The sequence below is a fragment of the Pyrus communis genome, chromosome 1, assembly GCF_963583255.1.
Source record: "Pyrus communis chromosome 1, drPyrComm1.1, whole genome shotgun sequence".
Classification (NCBI taxonomy): Eukaryota; Viridiplantae; Streptophyta; class Magnoliopsida; order Rosales; family Rosaceae; genus Pyrus; species Pyrus communis.
The window spans coordinates 9,383,949-9,396,899 of record NC_084803.1 but is presented as its reverse complement, the minus strand read 5'-3'; the positions used below and the strand labels follow the sequence as shown (position 1 = coordinate 9,396,899).

The 12,951-nt window shown below is 36.0% G+C and overlaps 2 protein-coding genes across 3 annotated transcripts; both read left to right on the top strand.

The window, feature by feature from the left end:
• Positions 1-2,580: 2,580 nt before the first annotated feature.
• On the top strand, positions 2,581-7,357 carry LOC137714526 (serine carboxypeptidase 24). Of its 2 annotated transcripts, XM_068453722.1 has the most exons (9): positions 2,581-2,868; positions 4,841-4,948; positions 5,128-5,223; positions 5,306-5,398; positions 5,644-5,729; positions 5,829-6,229; positions 6,444-6,539; positions 6,949-7,054; positions 7,170-7,357. In XM_068453722.1, the coding sequence occupies exons 1-9, from the start codon at positions 2,583-2,585 to the stop codon at positions 7,314-7,316; spliced, it is 1,419 nt and encodes a 472-aa protein (XP_068309823.1). In that variant the 5' UTR covers positions 2,581-2,582; the 3' UTR covers positions 7,317-7,357. The 2 variants fall into 2 exon arrangements, with proteins under 2 accessions (XP_068309823.1, XP_068309829.1); XM_068453728.1 differs by lacking the exons at positions 5,128-5,223; positions 5,306-5,398.
• A 2,723-nt stretch (positions 7,358-10,080) lies between these two features.
• Positions 10,081-12,591, top strand: LOC137736064 (uncharacterized). Its single transcript, XM_068475406.1, has 4 exons — positions 10,081-10,997; positions 11,556-11,626; positions 11,734-12,127; positions 12,226-12,591. Exons 1-4 carry the CDS (start codon positions 10,899-10,901, stop codon positions 12,424-12,426), a joined length of 765 nt encoding a protein of 254 aa, XP_068331507.1. The 5' UTR covers positions 10,081-10,898; the 3' UTR covers positions 12,427-12,591.
• Positions 12,592-12,951: the final 360 nt, after the last annotated feature.

Below are 12,951 nucleotides of genomic sequence, written 5' to 3'. Positions count from 1 at the left end.
CACGCTTCATCCATTCATTCATTCAGTGGTCAACTAGCGCCTGCATGCATTCGCTTAGCTCCAAACAAAACCAGCTCCACTACACTCATACTCTATATGTGTGTGTGTGTATCGAGCATGTATGTATATGTAGTAGAATCTACCCTACGTAATTGTCCCGCATTTGCTCCACGATTAATAATAAACTTACTAGCCTATATTTCAAGCAAGGTTGAAAAACATGCAGAAGTAAATATCGCCAAATTAACAAGAACAGTGAATTTTATCTATACCCAAATACGAATTCCTCGTCTCGTTTGTTTAGGTCATCTTCAGCTGAAGGGTCCAGAGGGCCAGAGGGTCGAAAATAGCCTGAAAACCGTCTCCAACCGAGGGCTAGGCCAGAGGGTTGTGGAATCTCAGAGGGCCCCACGGAATCGGAGAGGGCTAGAGGGCTGGAGGGTTGGGCAGAAATACTGGGAATCCTGTCAGTTTAACCGACAGGAATACGTTTATATTATTTAATATAAATGTATTCCTATTGGTTATAACCGAAAGGAATTTTTAAAAATAATTTTGAAACCAACGGTTAGCTGGCGCTAGTTACCGTTGGATTCAAAAAAATTTTTAAGGGTTTTTTGGGCTGTTTTTTTTTTTTTTTCCTATAAATACCTAAACCATTCCTCACAAAATTTTCACCATTTCTACCATTTCAATTCTCATATTTTCCTTCCTCTTTCAAAAATCTATTCTTCAATTTTTTTAATAATTTTGAAATGGCCTCTTCTGCAATGAAAGGTAGGGCTTGGACCCGAAAAGAAGATGAAGCTCTTTGCAAGGCTTATAGATGGGTGTCGGAAGATAGTGTGAGGGGGAATTGTTAAACAAATGACGGTGTTTGGACTCGTGTGTCCAAAAAATACTTAGAGTTCTATGAAGGCACCACTCCATTGAATATTCGAAACCACAAGAGTTGTTCTTCAAGATGGAAGAAACATCTTTAGCCAAGTTTGAACAAATGACATCAAGCATTGTTAGCAGCTGCAAGTAGACATGAAAGCGGCGCTAATTACTACGACGAAATAAATGTTTTCACAATTTATTTTAAATATTTAATTATATTACATTTAATTTCATAAATTAATTTCCTTTAATTTTTTTTCTAGGTACACCAAGCGGAGGAATTGTATATGGAGAGCAGCTCGAAACCCTTTCAGTTTCACAGTTGTTGGGAAATTTGTAAAGGGTGGGTGTTATTTGAAAATCCACCAAAGAGAGCTCCTACACCGGTGTTCGAAACTGCATCCTCAATTGTAGATATGGATGAAGATGGATATCCAACCATTCAACAAAAAAGGGTAGAAAATCCGTCTTCGGGTGAAGGTTCCATACCTAGGGCTATGTGACGAAACAAGGCGCGACGGTTGAAGGAAAAGGGCACGGCAAATGATAATTACGCCGCTCAACATGAAGTGGCGGCCTCATTGCGATTATTGGCGGAGCAAAATGCCCTTGAGGCCGAAGAAATGAAGCGTAGGCATGAAGAACGGGCAAAACAAACACAAGAAGAGATGGATGATAAGAATATGGAAAGAAACACTTCGAATTACACTCCAATGAGTAATGCCTATTTTGATAGGAAAAAAAAAGAAATTATGAGCCGACGACAGTTATTTACCTCTAACTATACTCCAACGATGGTGGATGATGAAGATGATGTTGATTATGGATATTAAATTTAAGTCGTTTTAGTTTTTAAATTTAAGTTAATGTTGTTTTCGAATTTAATTTGTAGTTTTTAAATTTAATTTGTCTTTTTTAAATTTTAGTTGTAATTTTTAAATATAAGTTGTAGTTTTTAAATTTAAGTTGTTGTTTTTAAATTTAAGTTGTTGTAGTTTTTAAATTTAAATAATAAATTATGTTTGGCCCTTTGGCCCTCGGTTGGAGACGGTTTTTTGTGGTAGGGCTAAAATGAGTCATCTGGCCCTTTGGCCCTCGGTTGAAGACGGAGGCAAATATGACCCTATACTGTTCATTAAAATATTAATATCTTGGAAAATCTTGAAGGATCAGAGGGCTAAAACGAATTCCCTAACCAACCATCGGTTGAAGATGACCTTATAGCTGAAATACTAGGCCACGAGTCGAAGGTCAGCTCAAAAGCCAAGCTAGCTCATACATTTAGTCCCGAGAGAGAGAGAGAGAGAGAGACATAAAGAGTCTTGTGATGCATTTATCACCAAGCACACCGATGACTGATCTGATCATCTAGCTCCATCCATAGGTTTCAATTTTCTTGTAGGACCAGCTACCTAGCTGTTCTCTCTCTCTCTCTCTCTCTCTCTCTCTCTAAATCTGGACACACATGCACAGAGAGAGAAGAAAGAGAGAGTGATCTGGTCCACCAGATAGAGCTCGCCAACTTGCACTTGTGCAGTAATGCAGCAAACACACACACACACATGTGTGTATATATATATATATGTATATTTATATATATATATAGAAAACAAAACTATGTTATATATTTACAAATATACTCTCAAGCAACATTAGAGGGAGAGAGTTTGAGAGAGAGGGACAGAACCAAAGGAAACGCAATGGCAATATTGCCTAGGAAGAGCATGATGGTGTTCTTGTCGTCCTTAGCCCTACTCTTATTATCTTTAACGACAAATAGTACCAATGTCTTCGCGAAAACGATGGTGCCGAAACAGCAGGAGCTCGATCGAATCTCAGCGCTGCCAGGACAACCGCCGGTGTCATTTTCCCAGTTTTCCGGTTATGTTACGGTCAACGAACATCACGGTCGAGCTCTTTTTTACTGGTTGACTGAAGCCGCTACTTGTCCTCAAGAGAAACCCCTCGTTCTCTGGCTCAATGGAGGTCAGTTTAGTTTAATCAATAATTACCAGAATAATTAACGTATCCTATCCATATATATATCTTAAGTTTTAAGTTAATCTACTGAGTAATATGTGATAGGTAAACCAATTTTATAGATCAAATTTACAAATTATTCATTGTGTAATAAATAGAAAATAAGTATGTTAATTAATAGTTAAAATATAATTCAATTATTAACAATCACGTTATACAATTTATAAAATTAGATATAAATAGGAGTAATGCTATTCATACCATGTTATTGTACTATATTTTCATACTACCTTAGATGGTATTTGATGTGGACAACTACATCATTTGAATTAATCAAAATTTTAAATTTAGTTCATTATTTAATAAACTAATAATTAAGATAAACTAGTCAATTAAATTATGATTGTGGAATACGAGGAGTCTTTAATGATGATTGTGGTATACGAGGAGTCTTTCTCTTTTCTTTTCTTGAGTTTTGCAAATTTTTTAAATAATGTGGTTATTCACATCAAATTTTATCTAAGGTAGTATGAAAACATAACATGAATGGTTTTTATCCTTATCTTAAATGAATTGATAAACTACTTTCTTGGTCAACCCTTTTCTTTTCTTTTTTTTAATCAAATTCTACTGAAAAATTTAAGAACCGGTAAGCTACTAACTGTCATTCTGACAACTCTTAGTAAAGCATTCAATATTATGCTTTCTTTTTTCAATGTTATAGATACAAATTAAAATTTGACATTATATAGGAATGAGCAAAAAAACAGTGTTGGTATTAGCATTCTAAAAAAATTACACTTTTTATAAATTTATTTTTGTTTTTAAAACATAAAAAATTTAGAGTGCACAATAAATTTTTTAAAGTGCAAATAATAACACCCGAAAAGCATAAATTAATTTCCATCCATGTGTATAATATTTTTACATGATGCGTGGATAGTGTATTTATCTGTATAATATTATTTAATGGATGTAATTCGTGTCATGGGTTTTGTCATTGATGCCAAAATGATAAGCAAACTATTTTTGGTTCTTAATACATGACAGATAAATTTGTAGCACAAGCACGTGTCCACCCCCTTCCATTGAAGGGATGAAATTTTTTTATTGTGACAGTTATCATATAATGTTACTAATTCACATATTATAATCAAGTTGTACTAATTTCTATTTTAATTTTTAATAATACGCCTATCTATTACCACATACAGTGAAAATTCACTAAGCTTAGCTTATACCCACCGGGCCTCATTAACCTGACAAATTCTAGGGTCATGTGGTTGTGCGGCCGTACACATAAACTTTTGTTGTTTCCCTTAACCGAGTTCTGGTCTCACCCAGTTTTCTCTAAAATCGTATACGACTAGATGGAGAACTTTTTCAACAGCATGCACAAAAGGAAAGAGAGAGTCCACACTCAAAACCACATGGTTCCTCGTGATATCTCTCTCCCTCTCTATCTTTTTAGGGTTTTTATTCCATTCCAAACGGACCTTCATTCCCACTTCCAACACAGACGTCGTTGTAGTACCTCGAAAGCCTTTGCAATTTTGGTCCCCTTTCTTTCTTTCTTTCTTTCTTTGTCTTTCCTGTGTAGTTGTTTGGGTAACAAACGTACGCCAAACGACACAACAAAACGATTAAAGTGATCCAACTTTTCTTCGTCAACACTACACACCAGCACTGTAATTCCTTGTTCTCCAACCATGAAAATTGAAATGCTTCAGTCACTGTCTCACTGTCTCGTTGTCTTTCACGAGCGCTCATACACACACACACACATTGACATTGATTAATTTCAAGAAGGCGTGCTCTGAAGAGATGTTGATGGCGACAACGATGGCGGCATTGTTTAGTTTTACTGCCCATGAACACAAAAAAGAATCACAATTTATTAGAAATGTTCAAATCTCAAACGAATAAATATCCACTTGCAAATACTTACTAGATTGGATATACATAATTACTGTTTCAGGACCAGGTTGTTCATCAGTTGCATATGGAGCATCAGAGGAGCTTGGTCCCTTTCGGATTAATCGAACCTGTTCATCTCTTTATCTCAACAAGTATTCCTGGAACAGAGGTATATGCATATGAATTTCGTTATCCTTTTATCTTCTTAAAGAAATTCCGCTCCATTGTAGAGCGGTATTCATTTGACACGTTATCAACTATTTATAACATGGACAACTTACTGAATTATTAATAGTCAATAACGTGTCGATGTGGATATAAATATAATTTTCATTTTTCTCATTGCAGAAGCGAATATTCTCTTTCTTGAATCACCTGCTGGTGTCGGTTTCTCATATACAAATACAAGCAGTGACCTTAAAAATTCTGGGGACAAAAGAACAGGTAGAAAAATAATAATGACCAATAACTATAATTTATAACTAGCATTTTCAATCTTAATTATATTTATAATTTTGTGACACAGCTCAGGATGCTCTAGTTTTTCTGCTTAACTGGTTGTCAAGATTTCCACAATACGCATACAGAGAATTTTACATTACTGGGGAAAGCTATGCAGGCAAGGAAAATGAAAGTCTTTACTTTAGGTTAAGTCCGGCCTAGGAACGGATGTGACAGGACGTCCATTCTTAATGTCATCGATAATGGTTCGAAAGAAGTGTAGACAATAAAACGTAGTGACATTTTATTGACAAATTATCAACACATTATCGATGACATACATGATTATTTTAATAAAGAATGGACATCCTGAAAAGAATTTCAAAATACAAATGTACTACAATCACACGTTTACCATCACAGGACATTATGTTCCTCAGCTGGCAAAGGAAATTGTGGCTTACAACAAAGCGCATTCCGAATCCACCATTAATCTCAAGGGATTTATGGTAAGTTGAAGACATCATATTCAGAAATTCAGACTTTAAATAAGAACTGGAATTGTTTAATTTTCGCAAATTTGAAGATTTTTATTCGTAACTGCGCAGGTGGGTAACGCTGTGACCGACTATTACTACGACAACATTGGAACTGTCACATATTGGTGGAGCCATGCCATGATATCGGATCGAAGCTACCTATCCATCATCAACCACTGCAACTTCACAGTAAAAACAACATCAAGGCAATGTGAAGATGCTATAAATTATGCAACGGACCATGATTTTGGAGACATTGATCCGTACAGCATTTACACACCGTTTTGCTTGACAATGCTGAATAACACGAAACGGCATCTGAGGCTCAAAAACACCCTTCTTCGCCGGCGCGCTTCAGGGTATGACCCGTGCACTGAGAACTATGCAGAGAAGTATTACAACCGGCCGGACGTGCAGAAGGCAATGCATGCGAACGTTACTCGAATTCCTTACAAGTGGACTGCTTGCAGGTGCTTAATTTCTTAATCTTAATACATTCTACTAAAAGTTTAGCAAAGTAATTAGGGCAAGTCTGGGACTGGTTCTGAAATCGCGAAAACCGTTGTAGAAAGCACTTGGATTTCTATTAATGAACCGAAGTATTTCTTTAAAAAAAAAAAAGTCTCAAACAAGCCCTTAAAAGCATAGGGAATCACTTTCGTAATTCAATTTTCTTTGGGGCAGTGATGTTCTTTTCAAGTACTGGAAGGATTCTGAATATTCCGTCCTGCCAACTTACAAGGAGCTGATTGCAGCTGGTCTAAGAATCTGGGTTTTCAGGTAACTCTCACAACTTAAAAAGTGTTCTTGTTGGCACAAATAACACAACAAGAGAATCTACAACCCCAATACGACCAAATTTTATTCGGGTGGTATTTACATGCGATTCCTCGTTTTTATTAAACAGGTTCATGAGGGCTGACTTGATTCATGATTTATGATTCGTATTTTGTTTCGATTTCCAAAACAGATTATATCTTAATTAACTTAAATTCTTTAAAAGGAAGACCTAAAAGCAAGCTAGAGAGAGATAATATAATTTTCAAGCAACTCTAAATACACCATCCGCTGCGTGATTTTGTAGGTGTTCATACTTAATATGTTAGTGCAGTCTAAAAAAGCCGTAAACAAAGATAAGTTATAACATCATGAATGGTGTTCTGTTGCTTACCTTCTAATTTTGGTGCAGCGGGGACACAGATTCAGTAGTTCCGGTGACAGCAACTAGGTTATCCTTAAATCATCTCAACCTTACGATCAAAACCCCGTGGTATCCATGGTACTCCGGATCCCAGGTATTTAATTTAACAAAAACACAGCATCATCCTTAAACAACTTTCCCATCATTTTTCTTGCAGTGAAAGAAAGGCCTTGAAATTAAACACTTCTATGTTTTTCTTCCCCACATAGGTAGGAGGATGGACAGAAGTCTACGATGGCTTAACCTTTGCAACCGTACGAGGAGCCGGCCACGAGGTTCCACTGATTCAGGCCGAGAGAGGGTTAACTCTTTTCAAATCATTTTTAGCAGGAAAGAAATTGCCAAAACCTAACTGACATGTTATTCAGAAATTCAAATATATATTCCACCAAACTCCCACACAAAAAGATCATGAGGCAGCTAGATTAGGAATCATTCATTAAAATTAGCGAGTAATTTTATTTTTAATGAAAAATGTATTCCATTTAGACAGTATTTTGGATATAATTGGTTGTAAATTGTAATTCTTCAAAAGTTTTACAATGCAAAGCACAATAAAATGTAAAAGGTATTTTTGTCAAGAGCAACATGTATATCAGTTTCTAGTTACGTTATTACTTGAAGAGCGCATTTTGCATAGTTTCGAGTTGTTTGCATTTTACTTGACTGGACATCCTCCTTCTGGTGTGCGTCCTTGTAGGCATCTGTAATTAAGTGAATTTTTTTGCATTAAGATGACAGATTAAACATATTCGATATCGACCATTATTTATATCAGTTTTGGATCTCTAGAACAAAACCCAACAAATGGTATATGCCAAAGTTTTCACAATGGTTTCGAATTTTATCTGTCACTGATAACAAGCATGATTGAAAGATATTTTTCATATCATCTGATTGAGGAAAGGCCATGAAGTTAATTATTACTTATGATCCTTGTTCAGTTGCAGCCTCAGCGATCTCCCTTCGCATAGGTTGCTGTTTCCCTTCACAGTAACCATAAATTTCTGCTCCTATATTATCTCAAAAAGATTCTGTAAAAAGTATCAGATCAACACCACCTTGATGAGAAATTTGGAATCTGCAAACAAATGTCAAATGTTGTTAGATGTAAAGTCAATGAACCAACAGTTAAAGAATTCAATGATCGTGGATGCATACACCGCCACTGGTGCACACTAGAAAATCTCCAGAGAGAGAGGGAGAGAAAGGTTATTTGGTCTTTGCAAGTCGTTTACTAGATTTTTAAACTACACACAAAATTGTAAAACAACGAGTCATCAGACTTATCAGTATAAATTCAAATTGAATTCGTCGTGCAAAAGAGCATGTATTGAACAAGATGGAGATGTCACGGGGTGGAGAGTCTCCACTGGAGACTGAGGAGGCTGATGGCTTGACCAACTTGTTCAATTCCAAAAGCCAAAAAGTCATTAGTCACTGGTCATGTATTTGTAAAAAATTTGTTGGACGTTTTCGCCTTGATATCCTTCAATTGTGGTGGTTGATGGCGGAGTTTGACCATTTCTCAAATTTATCTCAGTTGCCATTAAAATACACAGTTGCAAATTAGTGCAACCAAATTACTCAAAAACCCTTAGATCATATTAGACTGGTGTATTATTATTTTTATATTAAGGTGTACCAATTTACCTGGCCTGTGAGCTAAAGCTTAAATCAGAGATAAAAGGGAGCACATACAATGGCATGGCAGTGGTTACCACCTGCCTGTCTATCCTCTGTGTTGCAGACTGAAATTAATTAATTAATAAGAGTAGTAATGGAAAAAGACTGGATTACCAAACCAAAAAGTTCTATCTTTGTCCATGAATACTAATTTTTGAAGAAAAGGTAAAAAGGTTCGTAGTGTTTCCGCAATGGGATGGAAAATTTGAGTTTATTTCGCATGTATTGGAATCAAACTCACACTGAAGATAATTGAGTTTGAGTTATTATATAAATGTCTCAAAGAGTTTTATTTTTATAAGATTGTGAGCAATTGACATATCTATCAAATTTACACTGTTACGATAATAGTATAGGACTCAAATTAGACATCTTGATTTCGGGATTAAACTCGCATAAAGACTTTTTCTTCTTCACTAGATAAATTTACAAAGATGCCATTGTGACATTATTCTCTTATCCCTTCGTACCGCATTTGTGATTTGGATTTACTAAATGATAATGTTTGTGTTCCCCTATTAACGAACATTTACTGCTTGAACATTATAATCGGAATTGTTTATTCTCTTTATTGTCATCTAAAAATCATACGTGCAAAAAATCATTCAATTTGGAGATCGTTTAGTTATTCATACGTGTTAAACCAATTAACGATTTTGGTAACAGTAGTACCGTCATGATGAATCATCTATTTGTTTTATACATATAAATGACTAAAACATCTATAAATTGAATAATTTTTTTGCATATATGATCTCTAGATGATGATAAAAAGAATGAATGGTTCTGATTATGAAGTTTGAATGTTAAAAGTTTGTTAATCGTCCATGGGGGACAAGTAATTTCTTCGCAAAGGACACAAGTCATCTCCAATTTTCAGATTTTCATGTTTTATTTATAAAAAAGAAAAAAAAGAAAAAAATAAATAAATGAGAATGAACCAAACCAAAAACTAAAAAAAAATAGAACCAAACCAATTAATAATTTTAATTAGTTTTTTTTTTTGAAAAAATTATATTATTAAATTAAAGAAAAGAAGTAGGCTAACCCTCATAATAACTTAGCAATAATGTGATTCTTATCTTTGATAAAAATCGAATTTAAATTTTCACTTATAAATAAAAAAATACTTTTAAATCGTAATACTAATTGATAATTTTAATTTAATTTTTAATATTCACAAAAAATAGAACGAGTAAGACGAAACTCACCCCTAGTAAATCAAAAGCCAAATCAGGGACTTGTTCATCTTTTACCTGCAAGTGTCTGTTGGGAAAAACAGGAAAAAGGATGAGAGAGAAGCAAAGAATTCTTGGAATCAAAGAAAAACCAGAGGGGTGTTTTGGTAAATAGGGCAGCAATTGACACCTAACATCCACAACCTGTCCAATACCTACAACTGCAAACAGCCCCGTCAGAAAACAGCAGCTCCAACATGTCTCTCTCATTTATCCTTTCCTTTCTGCCCTTTTTTTAATTTTTCATCATCAAGAAGCCCCAATCTTCAATGCCCACCTCCTTCTCTCTCTAAAGCACCAAATCTTTCCCTCTCTAAAGATCCAATCTTTTCTTCTTTCTCTCTCATCCATCACAGAGAAAAGCGCACCTCCAAAGAAAGAAGGAACCTTGAAGTTACCTTCCCCCATCAAAAACAAAGAGTCCACACAACACCCAACTCTTCCCCTCCGTGTTTCTCTCTCTAGAAACTCTCTCTCTCCAATGGCCCAGCTGGACCAAAATTTATGTAGAAGAAATACAAAAAAGAAAGAAGGGGAAAGAAAGAAAAGAAAGAGGAGATAGATGTCTTCAAGTGTCCTCCAACCAAACCCACCTCACCTCACACAAATCTCTCTCTCTCTCTCATCAACAAACATGTTGCCAGAAATACCCTTCTGCAACCCCCCAAAAAATCCCCATCTTCATCACTGTCTTTCAAAACAACATTATTTTTCACCGAGTTATGTGGGCTCTTTTGGAGTTTTTGTTGTCTTGGTCAGAGTTTTCACAGAAAAAACAGGAAAGCAAGAAACTTCTCCTCCCTTCCCACCCGCTCTCTCTCCTTTTATTTTCCTCCTTGTCTTTCTTGTTTCTCTCTCTCTCTACCTCTCCCCTTCTTTATTATTTCCTCCCCAACTCTCTCTTCCTTTTCCTTACCCATCTCCTCCTGCCCCTCTTTCTCTATCCCCCCCCCCCCCCTGTAATTCTTGGTTTTTGGGTTCTGGGTTGCTTTACTTTTATCTCCCTGTGATCTGATGAAGAAGATGAAGGGGGTTGTTTCTGATGCTATGGAGGACCAGAGGAACAGGTTCAAGCACCAGAGTCTCATGCAGGACTATGAGGAGCTGCAGAAGGTATAAGTCTTTTCTGGGTTTTTAAAAGATTTCAACTTTCTTTTGTGGGTTTCATTAGATCTGGTGTACGGTGTTCATGTCTCTTGGGTTTTTGTTTATGATTTCTGGGTTTTCTAGCTTTGGAATTTTTATGGTGGTTTTGTTTGTAGGCTGATTATTTAGAGAGATATTGCTCAGCTATTTTTCCTGGATTTTTTTGAAAATTTTTCTCAGTAGGTTTATGATCTCCTCATGTTTTAGAGACCGCCGTAAAAAAAATAGGAAAAGCAGCAGGAATTGGGAATTTGTAGGTATTTTTATGTTAATTTTTGTTTGGAAATTTGTAGCCTCAGGGATTGAAAAAACTTGTAGATATGTTTGTACGCTAATTTTTGTTTGTAGAAATTGTATATAGGTTATTTGATAAGTCTTAATCTTTACTGATTTGTGATCTGCAAAATGTTTTACTACCTTGTTGTAGAGGGTATTACGATTATTTGGTACACTCTTTTTCTTAGGCTTATGAAAATTGCATCTTAGAGCTTGATTAAACTAATTGAAGAATCATTTCTTTTGCAGGATGCAGATGCTACGAAGAAAAAATTGCAGATAATGAAACAGAAAAAGTCTATGCTCGTAGCTGAAGTAAGGTATAGCATCTTGTCCATACCTTTTTGTACACTTATAAGATAGGCTGTGTTTACAATGAAAGAGGAAAGAATTTGACTTGGTAAATGTTTATCTTTTCAATTTGCAGGTTTTTGAGGAGAAGATATAAATACTTAATAGGGAACCGGTCAATGAACCCTCGACCAAAGCAAGATGTTGTGCAAACACACAATTTAGAATCCCAGCGCGTCACCTATTTGAAGGGAAAAAGTTCCAGCAAGAAGGAATCTGCTTCACGGTACCCTCTTCCTGCATTAGACTTAAACAAAAAGGAAAAGGTTAAACATGGAATGGAAGACATTGTGCAGAAACCTCCTCCAAAATTTGGATTAAACCTTAATGCAAGGGCACTTGGCGGAAAGGAAGCTACTTTGCGAACCCCCACTCCAAACTTTGACTTAAATCAGAAGGAAAGGGTTCAGAGTGGGAAGGAATCGATAAAGCGAAAGAACATTCCAGTTTTTGACTTGAACCAGATTTCGGTAATCAAATAGTTAATGGTCAAAGTAATGTGCTTTGAGACTCGGTGTAACTTCTGATCTGTGAAGTTTGATGTTTCTTTTGTTTCGTTTTGCTACAGAGGGAGGAGGAGGAGGAGGAATTTCAAGCCAATTATGAGCCAATGAGGATAAAGGAGCCCAACAAAAGTTTACGCAGAGCGGGAAATGACGAGCAGCACAATGACATGAAGTTACTGGCTTGCAGGACTATAGGGAACGGGTCAAATCGATCGGGGAAGAGGAAGATTACTTGGCAAGATCAGGTGGCTTTACGGGTTTGATTTTACTTTTCTTCGAGTATTACCATTGAAGATCATATATCTTGTCGGGGTTGGAAAGAGTAACACCTCAGTTACTGTGTTTCTTCGATTTTCTTCTTTGTAAAGTTATCATGGTCTTACATATCGAGTGTATACAGTTGAAATGAAATGGTTTAGGATTATTCAGGTTTCGTTTGTTTTCGTTAATGTTGAAAAAAATTTCTTAGGATGCAGACAGAATTTGATTTTGGTTGCTTATTTGAAATCATCGATGATCGATGTTTGGTGTGAGCGATGTAAAGATATTCCAAATTGTGTTTTGCTGCTTACGGCCGGTTCTAAACCGTAAGCGGCCGGCTAAGATGACTTTGTAAAGAAAAGGGGAATTCTTTGGGACCATTATGAGAGCAAGGTGTTTTGGGAAGGTGATGGTGAAATGCTTCACCTTCATGCTTTCCCATGGTATGAAGCAATGCTTTGGGCATGTGTGTTTAACTTTTTAAGCTAGCTTTTTTAAGTGCTAATGGATTTGTGGAGTGCCTTGTC